This window comes from Amaranthus tricolor, chromosome 15 (genome assembly GCF_026212465.1).
Source record: "Amaranthus tricolor cultivar Red isolate AtriRed21 chromosome 15, ASM2621246v1, whole genome shotgun sequence".
Lineage (NCBI taxonomy): Eukaryota > Viridiplantae > Streptophyta > Magnoliopsida > Caryophyllales > Amaranthaceae > Amaranthus > Amaranthus tricolor.
In genome coordinates, this window is record NC_080061.1 from 5,493,758 (window position 1) to 5,516,085 (window position 22,328).

Below are 22,328 nucleotides of genomic sequence, written 5' to 3' on the forward strand. Positions count from 1 at the left end.
TCATATGTAGGTATTGACCCTCCAACAAACCAGTATCCCAAATGTTAAGTCTTTTCTTAAGGTAATTGGCCGCTATGTCATTTGAACTTGCATTGTTTACGGTCAATGTCATGATATTTTTCAAACCCCAATCAATCAAGCATTTTTCAACGGCTCTGCCAATGATATTCCCTTGTGACCAGCAATAGGACAAAAGTTTATGATTTTCTTTTGCAAATTCCAGTTATCATCAATAAAATGTGAAGTCAAACACATATAACTTAAGTTTTGCCCTGATGTCCAAGTGTCTGTTGTTAGACAAATTTGTGACTTAAACTTTTGAAAAAACAATTTCAACTCATTTCTTTTTTCAATGAAAAGACTAAAACAATCTCTAGTGGCAGTGCTACGAGAAGGAATCTTAAATAAAGGATTCAAAGCCCTACAATACTCACGAAATCCTTCACGTTCAACAAAAGCAAAAGGCAATTCATCCACAATAAGCATTGTAGCAAGTTTTTTCCTACACAAATCATAATCAAATTCCCACAATTTCGGAACACCAACACTATCAACACTACCATCCTCATTGACTCTTCTAGCAATATGAAATTCAATTTTCTTTTGCTTCATATCCAAATTTGGAGGATATTTTTTGCATCTTTTAATATGATTAGCCAAAGGAGTTGTTCCATTTTTGCTAGGACAACTAATAGAAGTTTTGCAATACTTACAATGACCAATTGTTGAATCCAATTCATCAACTGTGTAATGATCCCACCATTTTGACCTATTACTCCTCGTACCAGTAGTTGCACGAGGTTGTTTTTTATGTTTTTTAATTGGTGATCTTGTATCTTCATCCTCATCGAACAAGCGATCAACACTCTCTTCAAATTGAGTTCCTTCATTCGGTATTGAATTTCCATTATCATCAAAAGACGGCCCCATGTTCTATACAAGTTACCAATTCATAATCAGTTCATCGCTAGTTGTACAATACTACAATCGTGTAAGGATGGTTTTCACTTGAACTTCTTCATATATATATATATATATATATATATATATATATATATATATATATATATACATATGTATATATATATATATATATGCTCCTTCGTCAATAGGGTTTGCTACAAATTGGTTTGGCCACAAATTTAGTTTGTGGTTTGTTGTGAGAATAAGACAAATAATTTGAATGTGTCGATTGTTTTAAAAGAGATAAGAAATGTGTGGATGAGAATAATGAAAATGATGGGGACCTCTCCATAAATAACATCTAGCAATATTAGGCATTCGAATTGAATTGGAAAATGTAGCAAGTTCAATTGGACAAAAGGAGTATTCTTCAGTTGTGTTTTTATTGTATATCATATTATCATTTTCATTGGTGAATATTACTACATCTTCTACTCCCTTTGTCCGTTTGGATTTTTTACATCATATACAAAAACTACACACTCTGATTTTTGTGTTATATAAATTCTAACAAAGGGGGTACATATCCGGAAAATTGGCACTAGCTTATATCATTTTCATGCAGTCTCTTATGTAGAGCTTGTGTATTAGAAAGTTTCATTCAAAAAAAAATCCTATGTGAAAATTATGTATGCTTTTTTTGGTTGTTGTGGTATTTGCTAGTCCTTAGCCACTTCTTATGTCAAGTGATGCGATGTGTTTCAAGTACAAATTGTAAAAGTGTATACAGAATGTGATAGTGGCACTTGATATAATGTTTGTGCATTAATATCTCCTGTTCTTATTTTACGATTTTTTTAATCTACTCTGTTCAACGGTGCCATATATAGCATCTCGTAAGTGGTTTATATTCTATGCAGGGCTCTTGGATTGTTCGTCAGAGTGTTGGAAGTACTCCCTGTTTACTTGGGAAAGCCATTGACTGTAACTACATCCGTGGGCCCAACTACTTAGAAGTACTACATCTTATAAATTTGTGTATATGTTTGCAACTTTGCATTAATTTTGTTCCTTGTGTACTAATTAAACCCTGTATAGGTTGATGTCGATATTGGATCTTCAACAGTCGCCAATGGAGTTTTGGGCCTTGTGGTTGGGGTGATCACAACATTGGTGGTTGATATGGCCTTCCTTGTACAGGTAGGGTCTTCTATAAAATTTTAGGACTGTTACTGCTTTGGTCGTGTTGGAGTATACTTTGAGTTCTTGGCTGCAATTTCTCTCTTATAAGCTGCAGGTCTTTTAACTTCGATGTCTTGTGGTGTCAAATAGTCGAATGTGCATTAGGGGACTGTTTAAACTTGAGATTTTGATAAAATGTACATGATCAAGGCAGCAATTCTATGCTTGGTTAGAAATCAAATTTTCCAAAATCCGACTTATTTTTTTTTTCACTCTACACCCTTTTATACTTAAAAATACACTTGGAAGTTGAAAATGTTATAGTTGAGTCTTGAGAGTTTTGTTTTCTTTTCGAAGGAGTCTTTGTGTACCTCAAGGCTCAAACTCAACTAAATTGGAGTCTTTGGGCTGCGCTTTTCTGTTCCATTTAATTTCGCAGCACCCCTTATGCTGCTACACATCACTTGCATCGACTAGTCTTAGACTTATTTATTTTTAGTTGATTAAGTATAAAAATCACGATGGATTAGACAACATGTAGAACTAAGGATCTCAACCCTTGTTCAGGTAACTGAAGTTTGTTACCAGTGTCATTCTCAGATCCTTATTTGGGCAAATTTTGTTTCTTTGGCTGTGTGATCTGCTAGATTGTCAAGATGATTTATATTTTTGAAGCGTGTTACTTGTTTTTTTTGGTTTATTTATCTCTCTTAAAAGCAGTATGCTCATTTACACTCTAGTTGACCCCAAGTTTATATGATAATCCAGGCAAATAGCGAAGATGAGTTGCCAGAGAGACTGATCGGCGCTGTCCGTGTTTCTCATATTGAACTATCCTCTGCAGTGGTGCCAGTTTTGCCACCCGATGAATGAGTAAAAAGCTCTGGTTGGATGTAAATGTGCATATATTCATCCAGATATAGCATACATTCTTTTCCTCTAGCTGATGATATTGATTCCCAATGTAAAACCCATACCATCAACTATGTCACCTGGAATAGTTGAAAAACAAACTGCAACAAGCACTTGCATATTGTATATTTTTGGTGCAAGATTGCAGCAACGAGATTATCCTATATTCGTTCCTAAGGTGTTGAATCTTGCGATTTACTCAGCCCAGCCTGCAGAACATATCGAGGTTCTACAAGTTTTAGCAATCACAATGGTTGCATTCGAAGATCTGTTTGATTTTTGAGTTTTAATTTGAATTTGATTTGTCTGTAATCTGTATTACTCAGTTGCACAGTATATCTAGATTAGCACACCAAGTTCTGTAGTAAATGAATGTTCATTTTTTCCTTTTGGCTATTACAGTTACAGTAGAAATTTCCGGACTCCAGAGTACATAATATAGACATGTAGTGTCAACTTTAAATGTTCCACATGAATTTCATTTGCTATGTCTTAGTGCATAACAAGCCACTTTTCCCTTGTGAAACTTTAAGGGGACTCCTGATTACCTTCGCATTAATCCCTAGCCTGCATTAATCCCTAGCCTTTGTCTTCACTGTTGCTAGAAATTTTTTTATTGCACAATAGCTTTTGAAGAAGAAAACGGAAAGTATTTCTCCAAATCTTTTGATATCCTTGCATTTAGTGAGAAAGTGAAATAAATAAGACATTTGAACAAATTAATTCGCAAAATAAGCTTCGTGAAAACTTATTTTCCAAAATAAGCGTCCGTACATCCAGACCAGAGCTTTGGATAAGTCGTTGTTAGTAACAGCGAAAGAAGGAAAAAAAAAATTTAAATTGCCTTAGTCGCTGTTACTAACAGCGACTTAGGTCCTTTAAATTTTTTTTTTTTTTTTTTTTACGAAGTAAAGTAGCCGTTGTTAATTAGAAAAATAGTCGTTATGAACTTGAAAATAGCCATTGTAATGATGTTCTATAAATAGCTCCTTCATTTCCCATACTTCATTATATCAATTCTACATCATTCTTCTTCTCTTAATTTCTAAAGGTAACATTATGTATATACATGTACACATATATTACAAAGTATACACAAAAGTCTGAGTACTTAACATCAAGGCAACGATAATAAACGTTTGCTAATACGATTAAAATATATACATGTACACATATATTACAAAGTATACACAAAAGTCAATATGTTACAAATTCTGAATATGTACAAGTGTTGAATATATACAAAATGTCACTAATCTTCAAAATATACAAACACTATTGTAATGCTAATCCTCCTCCTGTACCCTGTCTAATTGTGACGGTTTACGACGTCTCTTACGATAGTAAGATGCAGTCGCATGACGCTCGGGTAGGGGACCCAGGACCCAGCTGTACCCGGAGATGACCTCCCATGGCGCATCAAGCAACGTCAAGTACAATAGTTGTACTCGGTTGCCAGTCTTGTCGGAGAACAAGACAACACCAATCAGATAAAAGAGATACGCCCTAGCGTATCTCTCAACGGTGGCGTCATCAGCACCTTCAGGGAGTTGCGAGAATTTTTGTGCAAGCCATGTTACGCGCAGGCTACTCCCTTTGGTTACCTCAGCCGGAGGTCGGACTCCTAATAGTCTTTGGACTTTGTCTTGCCAGCTTTCGAATTGACGTCCATCAATGCACACGGCATGTCCCTCGATGGGAAGCCGTGTAAGCACAGCTACGTCAAGTAACGATCCGTGCGTCAATCGCCCACGGAGCTGAATCGAGATGCCTGGTGTATATGGTTTCCGTATCGGACACCTAAATCCAAAAATTATGTTAGCTTCAACTTAAAGAAATATGAAGTACTAAATTAAAAAGGGGTAAGTTCAATGACCTGTACATCCCATAGCACACTGCTCCTATGATTCGCCTGCATCGTAAGGACACTAGGGTCGAGCGGGCCTGGAGCTGCTAGATCCATCTCTCCTGCATAAAGGGATTTTGGGTTTCTTGGGTAGCTAACAAATCTCCACTAAGATTGTACTTAAAACTTAAATTGATAGTACTTCTTGTAGTGTCAATGCCAATCCTAAAGCATATAAAATGTTTAAATTCATTCAAATCCATGTATGAATTGCATGCAAACAGTTTACGTCTTCCCCCAACATACTTAACATTGTTACTAGTTGATCGTATTGAACCATTCCAAAAGCATACAACAGTCACACGAAATGAATCCATTTCTACAACAACACAATACAAAATCAACATCACCATCATGTTCATAAATATATTACCACTACACATTTTAAATTCAAGAACAAATTCTCGAACAAACTATTAATTATGAAGATCAAGGCAAATAATAACTACATTCGACATATTCGTAGAGCTTAAGTCTAAATGACCATTATACATGACATACATTTTAAAATCAACACCAAATAGAAAAATTTAACATTGAACAACAATTAGTAAATTCGTAAATTGCAACAATTGCAACAATTCAACAACAACTTGAACAACAACACCAAATAAAAACGTACCTCAATAAGCTGTAGATTAACAACAATTAGTAAATTGCAAGTATATGAACCTACATTAATGGGAAAGTTCATTAAAATTCACTAAACCCTAATTTTCCGAAAATTGAAAAAAAACAGAAAAAAAATACCTTAATTCGATGTAGAAAGATTATACAACAAATTAGTGGTACCAACTTCGAATTTGATGAATTTAGTTGAAAGATTGAATGTGATTTTAATGGAGGATAAACGAGGGAGATGTCGAATGAAGAAAAAAACGCGAACTGAAATGAGGAAGAAGAAGAAACTGGAAAAATAAAACGACCTCAGTCGCTGTTAGTAACAGCGACTTAAGGAGTTGACTGGTCAACTCCTAAAGTCGCTGTTACTAACAGCGACTTAGGCCTTTTATTTTTTTTTTCCATCTTTCGCTGTTACTAACAGCGATTAATCCCAAACCACAGCTTTGGATGTACGGACGCTTATTTTGGGAAATAAGTTTTTACGGAGCTTATTTTTGGAAATAAGTTGTCTAATTGTCTTAGTTTTTTCACTTTCTCGCATTTAGTTGCCACAGCTCGAGTCATCTATCTTTGACAAGCAACTGATGTTCAAATTCTATTTTCCTAGACCTTACCGTCTTTGTATCTTCAAGGCATTTGAATTGTTGCGAAAGTAAAGTAATGGTAATATAGAACAAGTTTAGAATATTCAAGTTTCTACTATCACACCAAATAAGGATACAAGACACTTTTCATTCTCACTTACCAAGCGGCCTATAGGTGAACATAAAAGTTGTATAGACTTGAAACTATTTAATTTTCATAACAAGTCATAACGAATATACCTAAGGAAACTTATCTTTATCAACAAATAAACTTCTAAATGCACTTAATGTAACTTTTGAACTTGCTGGTAATCCGCTAGAGAAAATAACCCTGAGCACTTTGGCCCGTTGTTTAGTTTGTTGATCATTCATTATCATTCCAACACCTTTCACTACGTCAAACTTCTTCACTATGTCATGTTGAAACAAACTTGCATCATCTCTTATCATGTAACCAACCTTAAGATAACTCACTATTAGCTTCGCATTATAATGTTGATCACCTCTAATGGGCCATGCTAAAATCGGGACTCCTCTTCTGATAGCCTCTAGTGTCGAGTTCCATCCACAATGTGACAAAAACGCGCCTATTGATGGGTGCCTCAAGATCATTAATTGTGGGGCCCAACCCGCGATTATTAGTCCTTTTTCTCCTACCTTTGTTTCCAAATCATCTTGGTAGTACCCATGCTGGATGACCCATATAAAGGGCCAATCACTTTCTTCCAATGCACTTGCCAACTCAGCATACTCATCTTTTGTGGGACCCACTTCACTACCGAAGGAAATATAGAGGACAGACCCAAATGGTTTAGAGTCCAGCCATTGGATCACCTCTTGTTCGGTGTGATTAGACTGCTTGTTGGCACGTATGTCTTGATCAAGAACTGGTAAACTTATTGGTTTCCAATACTCTTCGGGTAATAATGGGCCCACTGCCCAAATGGGTTTGCGTATCTGATTGGTCAGATAATCAAGGAATTGGCCTTCTAGTTCATGACATGTGTTCATCATGATACATGAAATACCTTCCAAGTCATTAATCCAGGGTGGCTGTTGGTGGGCATTTGGCGGGCCTTTATAGCCCTTTTCCTGAAGCCCAGAATGTGACCTGTTAAATAGAGGTGAAGGAGGAGGTATAGGATGGTGTGCCTTTGGTGGACCTCTATATTCCTTTTCCTCAAGCCCAGAATTTGGCCCATCAGATGGAGGTGAAGGAAAATAAAGAGGATGACGGGCGTTTGGTGGGCCTCTATAGCCCCTATCCTCAAGCCCGGAATGTGGCCCATTAAATGGAGGCGGAGGAGGAAGAGGAGTTTGGTGGGCTTGCCTTATAAGATCAGAATAAGAAACTGCCATTTCACAGGGTAATCCGGGCAAGATACGGGCTTCATTGGGCTTTAAGTCACTCACATGGGCCTTCCATGATCCATATTCCATAGCAGCTGAACAAGCTCCAGAAGTGAACAAAGTGACCATGGGAATTTCAAACTTCTTAAAAACATCCTTGGCCCAGCCCATCATGATGTCAATCACAACACAAAGAGGTTTTAAAGGTTGAGCTAATAGGAAGGACTCAACTCCATGGAGTAGTTCTTCATAGTGCTTGCTACCACATTGGCCCGGCCCGGGTGGAGTGGGAAAGGGATGGGCTGAGGAGGGGATATAGACTATACGAATAAAGCCGTGGTTGTGAAGCCAAGAGGGAATAGTTGAAGCAAGTGTGGAGGGGATGAAGATGGTGGTTGCAAAGTTGAGGGAGTTAAAGTGTTTGATGAGTTCATAGAAAGGAAAGAGATGGCCTTGCCCAAAGAAAGGCAATACAAGTATTTCATCTCTTTTATCAAATGCCATGATGTATTTAGAGGGAATTGTGAAGGAAAGAATCAAAATTTATAAAGGGAATTTTGAGTTATTATATGGTTTACAATTGATCTTGATATCAGATTATAATGGAATATGATAAAATAAAATATAAATTTTAAATAAAAAATATATTTTATTCACGATGAAATTGCAGATGATGTTAACGTTAAGATTAATCAAAAAACAATCTTGTGAGTTATTATGATCACATGAAGGTTAGGTGTTTGTGCATTTTGACTGTTTGTTATTACCACTTTGGCACCTACCAGTAGAAAGAAATTGCAATTATGTTTTCACTAAAACAAGACGATAGTAGAAAGAAAACATTAAGGTGTGCTTCTAGAATCTAGTATAGGAAAAGTACTCAATAATATCGTAGTATTTAGGTTGATGATGTTTGTATTGGGCAACAAAAAATATCATACTCCTATACAGCAACATTTCATCACCTTAATGCCATTACGTAGCTTCCACTTAAGGTACCTTACTCTTATTAATGATAATATTAACAAAAGGTTATTTCTGATTGATTCATGATAGCAAACATCATGTCTAAATTCATATAAACAAAAAAAAATCATATATATGTTGATGATTTCCATAATGCAATATGTTACGTTGTAAGATCAAAATCAACTACACCTTGCAATCTTTTGCAAGTCAGTAATATGTAGGCAAGTCAGTACATTGATTACATAATTGGTTCTTTAAAATTCAATCAATTTCGTATTTATTTCCTCAATATATCTATAAAAAGAAAACATACCACACTAAAAATTACTTCTATCTAAACATTAAAATTTTTAAAGATCACAAAATTAAGTTCATCATTCTTAGGTTTCCCACGTTTCCTAAGTCGCTTTTCTTCATAAGTCTTTTTCATCAATATAACTTCAGGAAGGACTAGACCTTTATATTTGTCCAATTCAGAATCATTAAGATTAACTCCATAAAGATCATAACCGAGTGCATATAGGATTAGGCGAGTCAATACTCAACAATATGTCAGGCGTTGCTCGAGCTAAGGGGCTCTCTTCAATCGCGACTTCCTCATCATGATGAGGGTATTAATCTGTGTTTTTTTTCACCCTCTCTAGATTCTGTTTTAAGCGAAATTTATTGGCATGATGATAATGATAATGATCATTTCATATATTTTGGTTGATTACAACAATAGTCCTAAAAGTCTTGATTCAACATATGAGGAAATTTACAGATTTACACTGTACTAAGAGGGTGGTTTTAGGCATATATAAGGTGCCCAACCACACCGCACGTCAATACTCAACAATATGCCAGGCGTTACATTATCTCTTTGTTTCTTTTTATTTGTCCACTTTACTTTTTGTATGCATTTCAAAGCAAATTTTGAGCTTCAATATCTCTAGTACGCATAATAAAAATTGTAAAAACTATATATTAAAATTCTTTGCATGAAGACGATTCTAACAAGATCTCACATGAATATATTTACTCTTTATTATATACTTCAAAAATCAAATTTAAATTTTTCTCACCTAAAATGAAAAAATTTAAAATGAACAAACAAAAAGGAAGGAAGGGAATACTTGATTATAGCCTCGAATTTGTAATAGATTAATAAAATAAATAAGAGTTTAAATTTGTTATGAATATTATTCGCCCTTTATTAACATAAAATACCAATGCATTAACTCCCTACATAAATTTCCGTTCTCCATGCTCACAAGTCACAACTCTATATGTTTAATTAAAACTCAGATACAAAAGCTTTAACCTTATGATTATATATAATATATTACAATTATAACTTTTTAACCTTATGATTATATATAATATATTAAAATTACAAATTACAAGAGAAAATAATACTATTTTTTTACAAGAACATAAAGTATAAATTGACAAATAGTCCAAAATATACTTTTAGGAATATCAGAAACATAAAAAATTTAAAATTAATTAATCAATTCAAATTTACTAATTAATAATAGAGATCCGAACAATCATATTGATTATAATGTACTAGTATAACAATTCAAAGCGAAGAAACTAATTTCGAGTAACATAATAATAATATGTGAAACTTTTGGGTGATTGTAATCGCTATTTATAATGATTATTATTGATAGTTCTAGGAAATTTATATTTTTAATAGGATACAATTTTATTTTTGAAAGAAAATATGATTCCATTTTTAAAATAAGATATTTTATTTTATAAACTATTGATAGATAACAGAATCTCATTACTTTAAGGAAATTTATATGGGTATTTAATATCGTCATTCTTTTTATTTTATCGTCACCCCTATATTAATGAAATAATGAAAATGTCCCTGGACTTAAAATAACAACAACTACAATAATAATAATAATAATAATAATAATAATAATAATAATAACCATATTTAAAAAAATGAATAATAATAATAATTATTATTATAATAAAAATAATAATAATGAATAATAAAAATAAAAATAATATTTTAAAAAAAATAACATTAATAATAATAATAATAATAATATAAAAATAATATTTTAAAAAATTTTTAAAAAAAATTAAAGGGGTGAGTCGCGCGCGACTCAGCCATGGCGGAGTCGCACAAAACCCGCGACTCGGCCACGGCTTAGTCGCACGTTTAAAATTTTTTTAAAAAAATATTATATTTATTATTATTATTATTATTATTATTATTATTATTGTTGTTGTTGTTGTTGTTGTTGTTGTTATTATTATTATTAATAACAATAATAAATAATAATAATAATAATTATTATTATTATATTAAAAATAATATTAATTTTTTTTAAATAATAATAATAATAATAATAATAATAATAATAATAATAATAATAATAATAATAATAATAATAATAATAATAATAATAATAATAACAATAATAATAATAATGATAATAAAAATAATATTTTAAAAAATAATAACAACAATAATAATAATAATAATAATAATAATAATAATAATAATAATAATAATAATAATAATAATAATAATAATAATAATAATAATAATAATAAATAACAATAATAAAAATAATATTTAAAAAAAATTAAAAAAAATAAATTTAAAGGGGTGAGTCGCGACTCACCCCTTTAAATTTTTTTAAAAAATTATTTTTATTTATTATTATTATTATTATTATTATAGTCTAAGGGCAATATCATCAATTCATTAAAATAGGGAGACGATAAAATGAAAAGGATTGTCATGTTTAAGGATTGTGAAGTTATATTTCTATAGATTATATTTATACTAAAGGAAAAATTACCCTGAATAATACGAACTTTCACTGATTTTCCTACAATAATACGAACTTTCAATTAACCATGAATAATACGAACTTTGATACATATTTCCCGCTAGCATACCTGACCGGTTCTTTACCTGGAGAAACGTTAAATTCCCCATTTCTTCATTATGCTAGCGGGAAATATGTATCAAAGTTCGTATTATTCATGGTTAATTGAAAGTTCGTATTATTGTAGGAAAATCAGTGAAAGTTCGTATTATTCAGGGTAATTTTTCCTTATTTTAATGGGTATTTAGACAGCCTTTTTTCAGCAGCCTCTTCTTCATCTTTTGCTCACTTTGCTCTTCCAATTTAATTACTTCTTCCAACATCTAAATTTTTTTTTCCATTTTCATTTTAATATCTAAAGTATTTTGATATTTAACATGTATTCTCCTTCGTCATCATCTCAATCTAGAACATCAATTGCAAAAGGAATTCCTTTATGTAAACATGGTGTTCATGCTAAATTACAAGTAGTCAAAAAAGATTTTGTAAATTAACCAAGCCATGTTAACAGTTCATACAATAATGGGCAAGGAATCAATGGCTTTAATTTTTTTTTTAAAAAAATTGGGAAATTATTAAGCATGATATTATTTGAAACCTTTGTGGTCCATATTTTATTGAAATGCAGGTATCCAACAAGATTTAAAGGTCACCTTAACAGCTTCACGGGTTGAGTTAAAAAATTCTCCATCATCACGCATTGGCCAGCCTAACAAAAAATATGTAAGTCCTGCGGCTAGCCACCACCATAGCCCAAAGAACACAAACAAAAAAGGAGATAGAGAGGACTCAGATACACTAGTGGAAAAAAACATATTTGTTGCGTATCATTTACTGCGGTTTTTGTACATACGCAGCAATAAATAAGAAAAAGAATAAGAAAAAAAAAACAATTAATTGCTTCGGTTTTAAGGTGTGACCGCAGCAAATACTCAGTAGCACAATTAATTGCTGCGGTTATGCTATGGCCCGCAGCAAATAAATGCATATTAAAATAAAATAAATAAATAAATAATATATAAGCATTATTTGCTGCAGTTATTGAATGACCGCAGCAAATAAGTATTAAAAAAAATAAAGTGAAGAAAAAATTTAAAAGCAGACAGACCCTAATTCGCGGCTCGCGTAGATCTCCGCGACACGCGGAGTGCATCCTGACCCAGCAAAAAATCTTTGCTTTACTTAGTTTTATCAGCCAAAAATTTTTTTTAAAAGGAATGAGTAAGTTTACCGGTAACAGGTAAAATGGTATACCAGCGGAAAATATGTATCAAAGTTCGTATTATTCATGATTAATTGAAAGTTCGTATTATTGTAGGAAAATCAGTGAAAGTTCGTATTATTAAGGGTAATTTTTCCTATAGTGAATCAATACTTTCAAGAACCTCACCTTATTCTAATTCCTTGGTGTAAAATCCTTGTTAAACCCCTTTACTTCTTTCTTTGCCAATTTGTCTAAGGTTTAAGGGTTTAAGTCCAATACTCCCAAATTTGTTGGTAAAACCCTAAAAATGGCTGCTAAATCAATACTTTCAAGAACTTCAGCAACTAAATTCGTTTTCGCCTATTCTCAAATCTTAAACCCTTTGAATAAAACCCCTAATTCTCCCATCAATTCATTATCATACCATTTTCTCAGATATTTTCACAGTACTTTTACTGATAAAGATTTCAATGAAAATCCCAGAATTAATTCGAGGCAAATGACATCAATCCCTGATTATAATCTTCAGGATGCTGCTTTGGGCCTTGATTCTCGCGTACCAGCTACTGTTATCACTGGTTTTCTCGGCTCTGGCAAGGTTCATAATTTATTCCTCTCTTTACTTAGCAGATTTTAATTTGATTGATTATTTGCTTAAAATTTCTCGTCTATGCTAGAAAAGATTTATGTTTTAAGCTTAACCATGAACTGTTAACGTAGTTTAGCACTCCTTGCACAATGAAAACCACCCCCTTGTTCATGCGACTAAGCAATTTGTTTTCTTTCTGTTGTTTTCATAGACGACACTGCTAAATCATATTCTGACGGCTCAACACAGGAAGCGCATTGCCGTCATAGAAAATGAGGTAATGTTATCCATATTTCTTCACCTGAGTTTTTATAAATATAGGTGTAGCAAATCATCTTATTGCGCAAATTGGATATAACATGCGTCCCTTAATAGGACGGAACCAAATATATATAGTTCCTTATAATCGGATTGTGAACTAATAAGTAAGAGTTTAGCAAGGGTAAAGTTGTATACATTAGATCCCTGAACCTCACTTTAGATGGGATCCACTTGATAGCATCGGGGCAATGAAATGTTGTTTGGAGATAGGAAGACACACAAACTCACAATTGTTTTCAATTTTGAATTGTGAAAGAACTTGCTTTTTGTTTTTGGTAATGACTAATGAATTAGCCCCTTAGCCCTCAAGTCACCTCATAACCAAACCAATAACAATACAATGATAATAAAAACAAGCAAATGCCATATACATTTGGATACCTTTGAAATTATACTTTTCCACAATACTAACCTTATTGTTGACTGGGATTAAAACTTGTATAGGCATTAATTACATAAATGCTTCAACACATGGTGGGTATTTATATCAATTTTTAGCAATAGAGACTACATCCGTATAAGATCAAGTTTAACAAGTTGCCTATTATTTTGAGAAGATTTTTTCAACGCCAAATAGCCAAAATGATCTCTAATTTACAGTTCAGAATTTTGATTGTTTAAACTTCTTTCCATTTATCATTCAAAAAATTAATTGAAAGAAGATCTGGCAGATTCTATCAAAAAGAAAATTATCGTCCTCCCCGAATAATTCACCTTGAAAGATATGAGTGCTATGACTTAGAAAGAATTTTTATGAATATTGATGCTTTAAAATTCTTCATATGACATTTTCCCCTTTTCTAGCACGACCAATTCTTTGATCAAAAAGCTTTGTTTCTTTTATTTGATGAACTTTGAAGAGTTTTCTTTTGAAATTCTGGTGAAGAGATTTTTATTGGTGAATCTTAAACGCCATACAATCTATTAAATGCATGATTTTATGTTGGTCATGCTGTTCTGATTTCTGAATGAGTTTACGCTTTTGTTATCCAGTTTGGGGAGGTAGACATTGATAGTTCTTTGGTTGCCAGTCACTCGTCTTCTAATGAAGACATTGTAATGGTCAATAATGGTTGTTTGTGCTGTACTGTGCGTGGAGATTTAGTAAAGATGCTGCTGGAGTTGGTTAAGAAGAGACGAGACAAATTTGATCACATTGTCATTGAGACAACTGGTACTTTATCCCTCAAGTTTTTTTAGACTTAGTAATAGTTCTAGTTGCATCCTTCAAATATTTTCTAGCAATTTCAATTTGTTTTTTGCAAATTGTTAAACCAAATACAAATGCTTTTGATAATTCTATTAAGTTTTAGGATTGGAAGAATTGCGTATCAAAATATGACGAAGAACAATCATTGATTCTAGGATGAATATCTTTCAAATGATTTATCTTCACAAAGAATCCTTTTTCAAAATTAGTGATCAAAGTGTTCGATTTTTCATTCCTTCATATTTTTCCTTTTCTAATAGTAACAAACACATGGGATGTAATGTGTTTAAGGGGTTGTTAATTTATGGGCCTCACTTACTCAAGTTATACTGCATAATTATGAAAATCAATTAAAACTAATACTTCTGTATCGTGAATACGCAATTTAAAATTGCTACATCCATCACCAACACTTTCAATAGGCATAATGCTACCCTAGAAGATGCCCATGATTTGCTTTCAAGAAATCCACAACCAATATTTATCTAGCTGAAAATAAAGCATGATGCATGAATATAAAAAGTATAAGGGGAGACAAGGAAATATATAAAAGTGAGATGGGTCTCTATTAACATATATCCCTGGTTTAATTTCCTTTAAACAGGTATAGCGAAACCTGGTCCGGTGATTGAGACGTTTTGCAGTGATGAGATCCTCTCACGTTATGTAAAACTTGATGGAGTTGTAACATTGGTTGATTCTAAACATGCCATGAAGCATTTGAATGAAGTTAAACCAAGGTTTGTTGTGAATGAGTCAGTGGAACAAGTTGCTTATGCAGATCGAATCATCATAAATAAGGTACTTGAATGAGACTTTGCTTTATGTTCAGTAACCTTGACGTCTTAGTATCCTTATGCCATTTGTAATGAATGTTTTTTTCTTGAATAATATATTCTTTGCAGATAGATCTGGTTACTGATATGGACTTGGAAGTGTTGGTAAACAAAATAAAGGTAGGTGCTTGAATTTTATATATTTAATCTCTTAGTTATGTTGCTCTGTAAATTGTGGTTTGATGAGGCAATTGTTCCTGGGAGCTCTTGGGACTGTTTGCTTCGAATCATCTATTTGCCATGACTCATTATATTATGGTATTGAATTATTGATAACAACATTTCTTCAAAATTGTAATAGGCTTATTATTTGTTTCAATATTTTGGATTCATTTATGCTAATAATCTTTGGTTCTATGCAGCATATTAATGGTATGGCACAAATAAAGCATGCAAAACATGGAGTTGTGGACATTGACTTCGTTTTAGGAGTAGGTGGATATGATCTTGACAGGTTAGGTTTTGTTGTTTGTGGTAACGCTTTTGTTTGGATATTAATAATTTAAGGACTGAAAGGGGAGGGGAAGGGAAAGATGGAGCTTCATTTTCCTCCAAATATCTCCAACATTGAGCGATGGTGTTTATTAAAGATCGGGCAAATGAATCCTTCTATTTGCCTTCCTTTCTTTCCCCATACCCTTTATCTATATCTCTTCTTGTCTAAACAAAGCGTTAGTGATTTCAAGATATCAAGCTTTCATAACTTGTCAATTTTAAACAAGCTACACTGAATTTTGTCCACCTTGGATTTTCCAGAGTTGAATCTTCTGTTCAATCAAACGATTTGCACTATGAGTGTAGTCATAAACATGGTAAGATTTTTTTTCTTCTCCCAAATACGTGAATTTTATTATTGGTATTGAGCGGTTTTCTGCTTTGGGTTGGCTTTTAACAACTTTAGCGGTACTGTTGATGAAAATTTTATTTGTCAAATTTTGTTTTCCTCATTTTTTTTCTCTTGCTTTTGTTATAGGACATCATAAGGGCCATCATCGTGATCATGGCCATGATTCTGCTGTGTCAAGTGTCAGCATTGTTTCAGAAGGAACTATTGATCTTGATGAGGTAATAACTACTTTTCTCGAAGCTAAAATTCTAAATGCATCTTTGTTTATCATTGATGACTAAAATGAAATAAAACAATGTTCAAAGTCATGTTGAAGATCCCAATGAATTTCTGATCTTGATTCCCTGTTTCCGATTTTCATGTTACACAATAATATATCTACATTTCTTGGGAAAATGCCCACTCTGTATGATTTAAATTTTCTCCCCATGTCACTGTTGGAGAGGTATGGAGTGTAGAGCTTAGAGGGTGCTGAACTCTAAAGAACTGCTTCTCTTCAAACATGGAATAGGAAGTGGAATCAACCTAACAAAAACATGGCATTATTCTATATTGTCTACCAGCTAAATATATTGCTTGGATTTTTACTTTATTTGTTAAGGCATGTTTATAGCTTATCACAATTGTTGTTAGGCAAGCAATTTGAACCAAGCCCTTTATAAATGCCTTAAGTCATCCTTTTCGTTGCTTAGTCTAAGAAATGCAAGACTCTACTCATTGTTGTTATCACATTGTGTTGTTTTCAACCTTGCACACATTTACATTGTGACAATAATAGTGGTATGTAGATGATTTATATGCTCGTAGTACTCCTGTGGCACTTCAATCACATTTAAAGTATTTTCATTCTTTTTTCAGTTTATAATACAAGATTTTGAACCAAATAATGTGGTTTAAGACACTAAATTATGGTGGCTGTTGCACTATCCATGATCTCAATTCACAACTGAAATTACTTATTGTACGGGATATTGGATAAAAAGAATGTGGGTTTTAGACCCTAGAGTTGGTTGCTTTGTGCATCATCCATGATCACAATTTACAATTAAAATCACATTATTGTTGCATACATAAAAGATCAAACACCAAATTTTGACATCTGAAATTTAACCTCGCCAACTTGGCTGAGGAAAGGTTCTTTATTGTACAAACCTTTAGAAGTTGTGAATATTTATCAAAAAAAAGCTTAAGATCTTGGTTCTGTTTGTGACCCTAGCTTGATGATTGGCTTGAAAGACTAATTGAAGAGAAAGGAGAAGACTTGTATAGATACAAGGGAATCCTATCAGTCAACGGGTCTGATGAGCGTTATGTATTGCAGGTACCTGGCTTAATTCCTGCTCTTTTTTTAATTCCTTCCTTGTTACCATTTCACAAATATTGATCCTTCGTTTTCTGGTGTTTTTTCAGGGTGTACATACTATTTTAAATGGGTGTCCAGGCAAAACTTGGGCTCCAGATGAGAAGAGGATTAACAAATTGGTCTTTATAGGGCGCGATTTGGATGAAGCAATACTAAGAAAGGGATTCAAGGGATGCCTAGTGTAGATGTTCCTGCTTGTCTCGAAGGCTCTACATCTCGTCATCATATTTATGACTCTGACGATAATAGAAGGTTTGCACACTGCTTTCCATTGTAATCTAATGTTTACTATAACCTCTAGAGCATTGTGACATTTGAAAGAAAATTAGGAGTCCATATTTAAATGGTCAGTTCGTATCACAACTCACAGATGATTGTCGTTCATGAAATCATAAGTGTTGTGCTATAGCCTTTAGCACAAGCTAATTGTGTATGGAGTTTTTGTTTTTGTCTCCCACTCTTTTCATGATTGTACTTGATGTTGATTATAAGATGTGTCCAGAGATACATTACTAGTCATCTCTAGGTTGGGTGTAAAAAGACCAAATACATGTCATTTTTGTTCTAATATTAGATTTGGTTGCTATCAGAAATTATTTTGGTACTCAAATTATTCATAATGGAACTTTCACTTGCTTTAACCAAAAGAGAGTCAGTTCCACTATGAAATTTGGATGTGCTAAATCACCCTCTTATATTATTGAAATGAATTTTGGGGATTGCTTCTCATTAAACGTACATCTCTTAATAATGTGAAGTTTCAAAATACCAAGTGTCAGTCAGATACAATTTTTTTGTTATCAATAACATGTGAAAGGTTACATACATTTGACCTCCAAATCCCGTCTAATTGTGCGCAACTTAACAACATCCGAGTAATGGAATGTTGTTGCATCTTATTACATGTTTTTTGATATGCGTCTATAGAAAAATTGATTGGAGCACATATGCTAGAGATCTTTGTAAATACGTATAAACAACTTTCACAAAAAAGAGATCTCAAGGACATTCTAGATACTCGTGGCTTACTTTGGGACATATAGGGAGTTTTTCCAATTTAAAGAAACATTTTTTGGATAACATGTACACAACTTTTTGTATTTATATGCATGAGATTGAAGTGCTGTTATCCGATCCCTCATCTTTGGGAATCTTGATAAGTGCATAAACAGCCGCACCAACGACAGCACCTATGGGTGGAGCCACCATGTATATCCATATTCCATTGTACCTTCCTGTTGCTATTGCTGGGCCTAATGTTCTTACTGGATTCATTGATGCACCAGTTGCTGGTCTGAAACAATTTACTCAAGTAAGCCTCGCATATTTATCATTTGTAACATTTCATTTGGTATTATTTTTGTGTTACTACCCTTTAGTACCATAGTTTTTTTTTACAACTTTAGTTGATACTAATGAGGTAAGAGTTACGCTTTTTCGAGGAATGTCGCTCTTAAGTCCTATCAAGTACTCTTGAAACGTGCTGCAAGTTCTACCTTTAGGAATCCCAAAGTGTTTAGGATGTGCACGTGCCAAGAGCATTGAGGATGGTGTTCTTGCTAGCTTGTGTGAAATATTATGGCATGAAAAAACAGCGTAAGCGGTAATTCCCAATTTTTATGTTCATAGCTGCACTATATACAAATTGTGGAAGAGTCGGTTAACTAGAACTTACCCAACGATGAGTGTGTTGAGCATTACGGTACCTCCGATTGCAATGCCCGCCAAATCTCCGACCTGTGAAAGACAAGGTTTCAGTTTAGCGTTGTTACTTGTTAGGAAAGAGAAACAAAAGGAAATAAAGAAGTGATACGTAACAATTTGATTTTGGATGAATGAGTGATTTTATCATCATTTGTCACAACTAAGAGGAGTAGAGAGTATTTGACATATTTGGGTTAAAAATAATTTCTACAATGATTTTGTTGTAGGTTTTTTTTTATTTAGAATAAGGCCGGAGAATCCTCTACAGATAAGATGAGAATCGAACCCTATTACAAGAATAAAATGGAAAGTCTTTAACTATTAAATTAACTCATGATTTTTCAATCATAAAAAGATGGATTGTTTCTATTGGTATTTTCGAGCTGCCCCATTAGTTCCTTTGAGTTTGCACCAAATAGACTAAAATTCTAAGTGAGGATATTCTATGGAGACTCAACAAAGAACGGAGGGAGTATACTTTGTCAAAATCATAACGCGCAACAATTTCGTGATCATATTTAACATAAAATTATGTACTTACAGCAGTAGGGTCAGTGGCGACTGCGACACTGACAAACATGAGGACGAAAGTAGCCAGAAACTCCAACAGAAAAGCCTGTCCAATGCCAACAGTAGGCAGCGTAACGCCGCCTGACATGAAAGGATTGTAAGCAACCTTGAGCAAGCAGGAAGCCAGGATGGACCCGAGAACTTCAGCTAATATGTAAATGGGTACTTGGCCCCAAGGAAAATGCCCGAGGGCGGCAAACGCTAGCGTTACAGCTGGGTTTAGATGGGCTTTGGAAATGTGACCAATTGATAGGATTATTATCATAACTACTAGCCCAGAAGATGCAGCATTTCCTATTAATGTCTCGATGCCATTATATTTTTGGTTCACAATTGGCCCTGCTGCTGCTGCAAATACCAAAATGAATGTCCCTACAAATTCTGCACCTGCCTGTGAATTCACCCTTCAAATTACTCTATATTATAAATAGTAAAATAATCATAAATAATATTTTTTTTGCTAATTTTTCTATATAATGTCAACATTTGATCAATCATGAATAATACGAACTTATGACTTGTTTTCGTAGAATAACGCTAAATTTTGTTTAACTATTCATTTGGTATTATTCTAGCCAAACATTCTTAAGCTGATATTATTTCTTGGTTAATTTATAATACTTATTGTGGAAAATCAGTGAAGCTTTATATTATTTACGGTAATTTTTTTTATAGATATTATAATTTGAATGAAATAAAATGTAACTAAATTTTCAAAGAAATATAAATAAGAAATATAAATATTTTTTAATAAAGGTTCTTTTTGGTTTGTTAAACAATCAAAATAATTAATTTGCATGACTTTTAATTGAAAAATTCATTTTTAAGCAACTATTTATAAAAATACTATATATAGCTTTTTTTTGAATTATTTTAATTTGTTTTTTTCTAATGCCAACCAAATACATATTCTATATTGATATTAAGTTGAGAATTTAAACTAAAAATTACGCTAATATCTTTAGCATTTGCATTGGGGTTAAATGGCCATTAGCAAAAACTATTAGATGATAATTGTTTATGCTAATTTTTTTAAAGCCACTAAATTCCCAACATCTTGAATCTTTTAACTTAAATTAAAAATGAAAGTTACATCATACCTTTTTGAGAATCGAACTCTGGACCAACTTGGTTGACTTAGGCGGCTTACTTGACGGTGGTTGAATGGTTGATGCTGGTGGCATTGTTGGCAGGGGTGTCCCGTATATTTGTAGGAAATTTTAGTTGATTTATTGCCCTAAGTATTTTATTTTATTTTATTTTATTTTAAATTAGCTTGGCTTAGCTTGTTCATTTACACTTTACTATGATCAATGTGTTTCTTTGTACAATCTTGCTTAATATGTTGCCTTAAATAGGCGTTAAACATACTGATGTTATTATTAACAATATCTAAAAATACACTTGAATATGTATTTGGTTTGCCACTTGAATTAATGATGGACCTTTTTATTTCTCTTATTCTTGAATTAATATTTTTTTCATTGCCCATTTGAAGTCTTGTAGTAGTTGATTAATTTTACGTATATTATTTATATTATAATAATAATCTTAATTAATCATAATAATTGTAAAATACTAAAGTAGATTAAATAAGCCAAAAAAAGTGACTACTTCTTCCATCATTCTGCTAATTGGAATTAACATCAGACTTTCCTCTTATCTCAAAATGGAGATAAGAATTTTTTTTATATTATGTAGCAAAATTAATAAAATGCTGGGATTATATATGATTATGAAAAATCTTAATTTTTTTTTTTTAAAAAGCTACAACATTTTTTATGAATTGATATCTTTATTTTTATAATTTAATATGACCTAATAAGAAAAGAGAAATCAATCAATCCTATAGATGATGAAAATTAAACCTTATTATAAGGATGAAAGGAAAAACTTTCAATTATCAGGCCTATCTATAATTCTCGGTGAAATATTACATCCTAGTAGTTAAGTTGACAACGTTTTGAGCATTTGGTGAAGTGTATTAGCATGTCTTGTTAATTGTTCATCACGATTATTTTTTGAGAAATTTTATAACTAAAGATGATGTAATATGAAATCGAAAGGTTATGATGCTTTATGCAAGCCTTGCCACTAGTAGATGTAAATTATGTTCATTTTGATTTAAGAACTCAAAAAGTATTGGAAAGTGTACTTAAAATAAGGTTATTTGAACCAGTTATGACATAGATATAAAAGGTTTGATATCACATTTTATTTTTCTTTATTTTAAATTATGATTTGAGATTTTTTTTCTCCTAAATAATGTAAAATTTTTTTTTTTTTACGTTGGGGGAATTTTTCACTAGAGTTTACAACAAATATTTTTACTTTCTAACCAATTAACGTCCACTAAACATAAAATAATAGTAGATTTGACTAAATTCTAAATTTAAACTTTTTCTATT

General features: G+C 32.6%; 4 protein-coding genes across 7 annotated transcripts in view; 2 read left to right on the plus strand and 2 right to left on the minus strand.

Moving 5' to 3' along the window:
• LOC130800898 (protein ENHANCED DISEASE RESISTANCE 2-like) overlaps positions 1-3,523 on the plus strand; it is an 18,453-nt gene extending 14,930 nt beyond the window's left edge. The window contains exons 19-21 of the mRNA XM_057664622.1: positions 1,824-1,919; positions 2,002-2,103; positions 2,854-3,523. Coding sequence (XP_057520605.1) covers positions 1,824-1,919; positions 2,002-2,103; positions 2,854-2,958 — 303 coding nt within the window. The 3' untranslated portion in view covers positions 2,959-3,523. The remainder of the gene's footprint in view (positions 1-1,823; positions 1,920-2,001; positions 2,104-2,853) is intronic.
• A 2,746-nt stretch (positions 3,524-6,269) lies between these two features.
• Positions 6,270-7,965, minus strand: LOC130801436 (UDP-glucose flavonoid 3-O-glucosyltransferase 7-like). The gene has a single exon (XM_057665293.1). The coding sequence runs from the start codon at positions 7,963-7,965 to the stop codon at positions 6,352-6,354; it is 1,614 nt and encodes a 537-aa protein (XP_057521276.1). The 3' UTR covers positions 6,270-6,351.
• Positions 7,966-12,685: 4,720 nt separating this feature from the next.
• LOC130801404 (uncharacterized) lies at positions 12,686-20,455 on the plus strand. Of its 4 annotated transcripts, XM_057665249.1 has the most exons (12): positions 12,712-13,078; positions 13,281-13,346; positions 14,384-14,564; positions 15,205-15,401; positions 15,506-15,556; positions 15,799-15,890; positions 16,193-16,248; positions 16,410-16,501; positions 17,500-17,604; positions 17,694-17,898; positions 18,808-18,958; positions 19,894-20,033. In XM_057665249.1, exons 1-10 carry the CDS (start codon positions 12,788-12,790, stop codon positions 17,829-17,831), a joined length of 1,269 nt encoding a protein of 422 aa, XP_057521232.1. In that variant the 5' UTR covers positions 12,712-12,787; the 3' UTR covers positions 17,832-17,898; positions 18,808-18,958; positions 19,894-20,033. The 4 variants fall into 4 exon arrangements, with proteins under 4 accessions (XP_057521231.1, XP_057521232.1, XP_057521230.1 ...); XM_057665248.1 differs by having other exon boundaries at positions 12,686-13,078; positions 17,694-18,958; positions 19,894-20,455; XM_057665247.1 differs by having other exon boundaries at positions 17,694-18,958; positions 19,897-20,455.
• On the minus strand, positions 18,748-21,104 carry LOC130800963 (probable aquaporin NIP5-1). Its single transcript, XM_057664707.1, has 4 exons — positions 21,021-21,104; positions 19,892-20,311; positions 19,322-19,383; positions 18,748-18,940 (listed from the first exon to the last, which is right to left on the minus strand). Exons 1-4 carry the CDS (start codon positions 21,102-21,104, stop codon positions 18,748-18,750), a joined length of 759 nt encoding a protein of 252 aa, XP_057520690.1.
• Between the last annotated feature and the right edge of the window lie 1,224 nt (positions 21,105-22,328).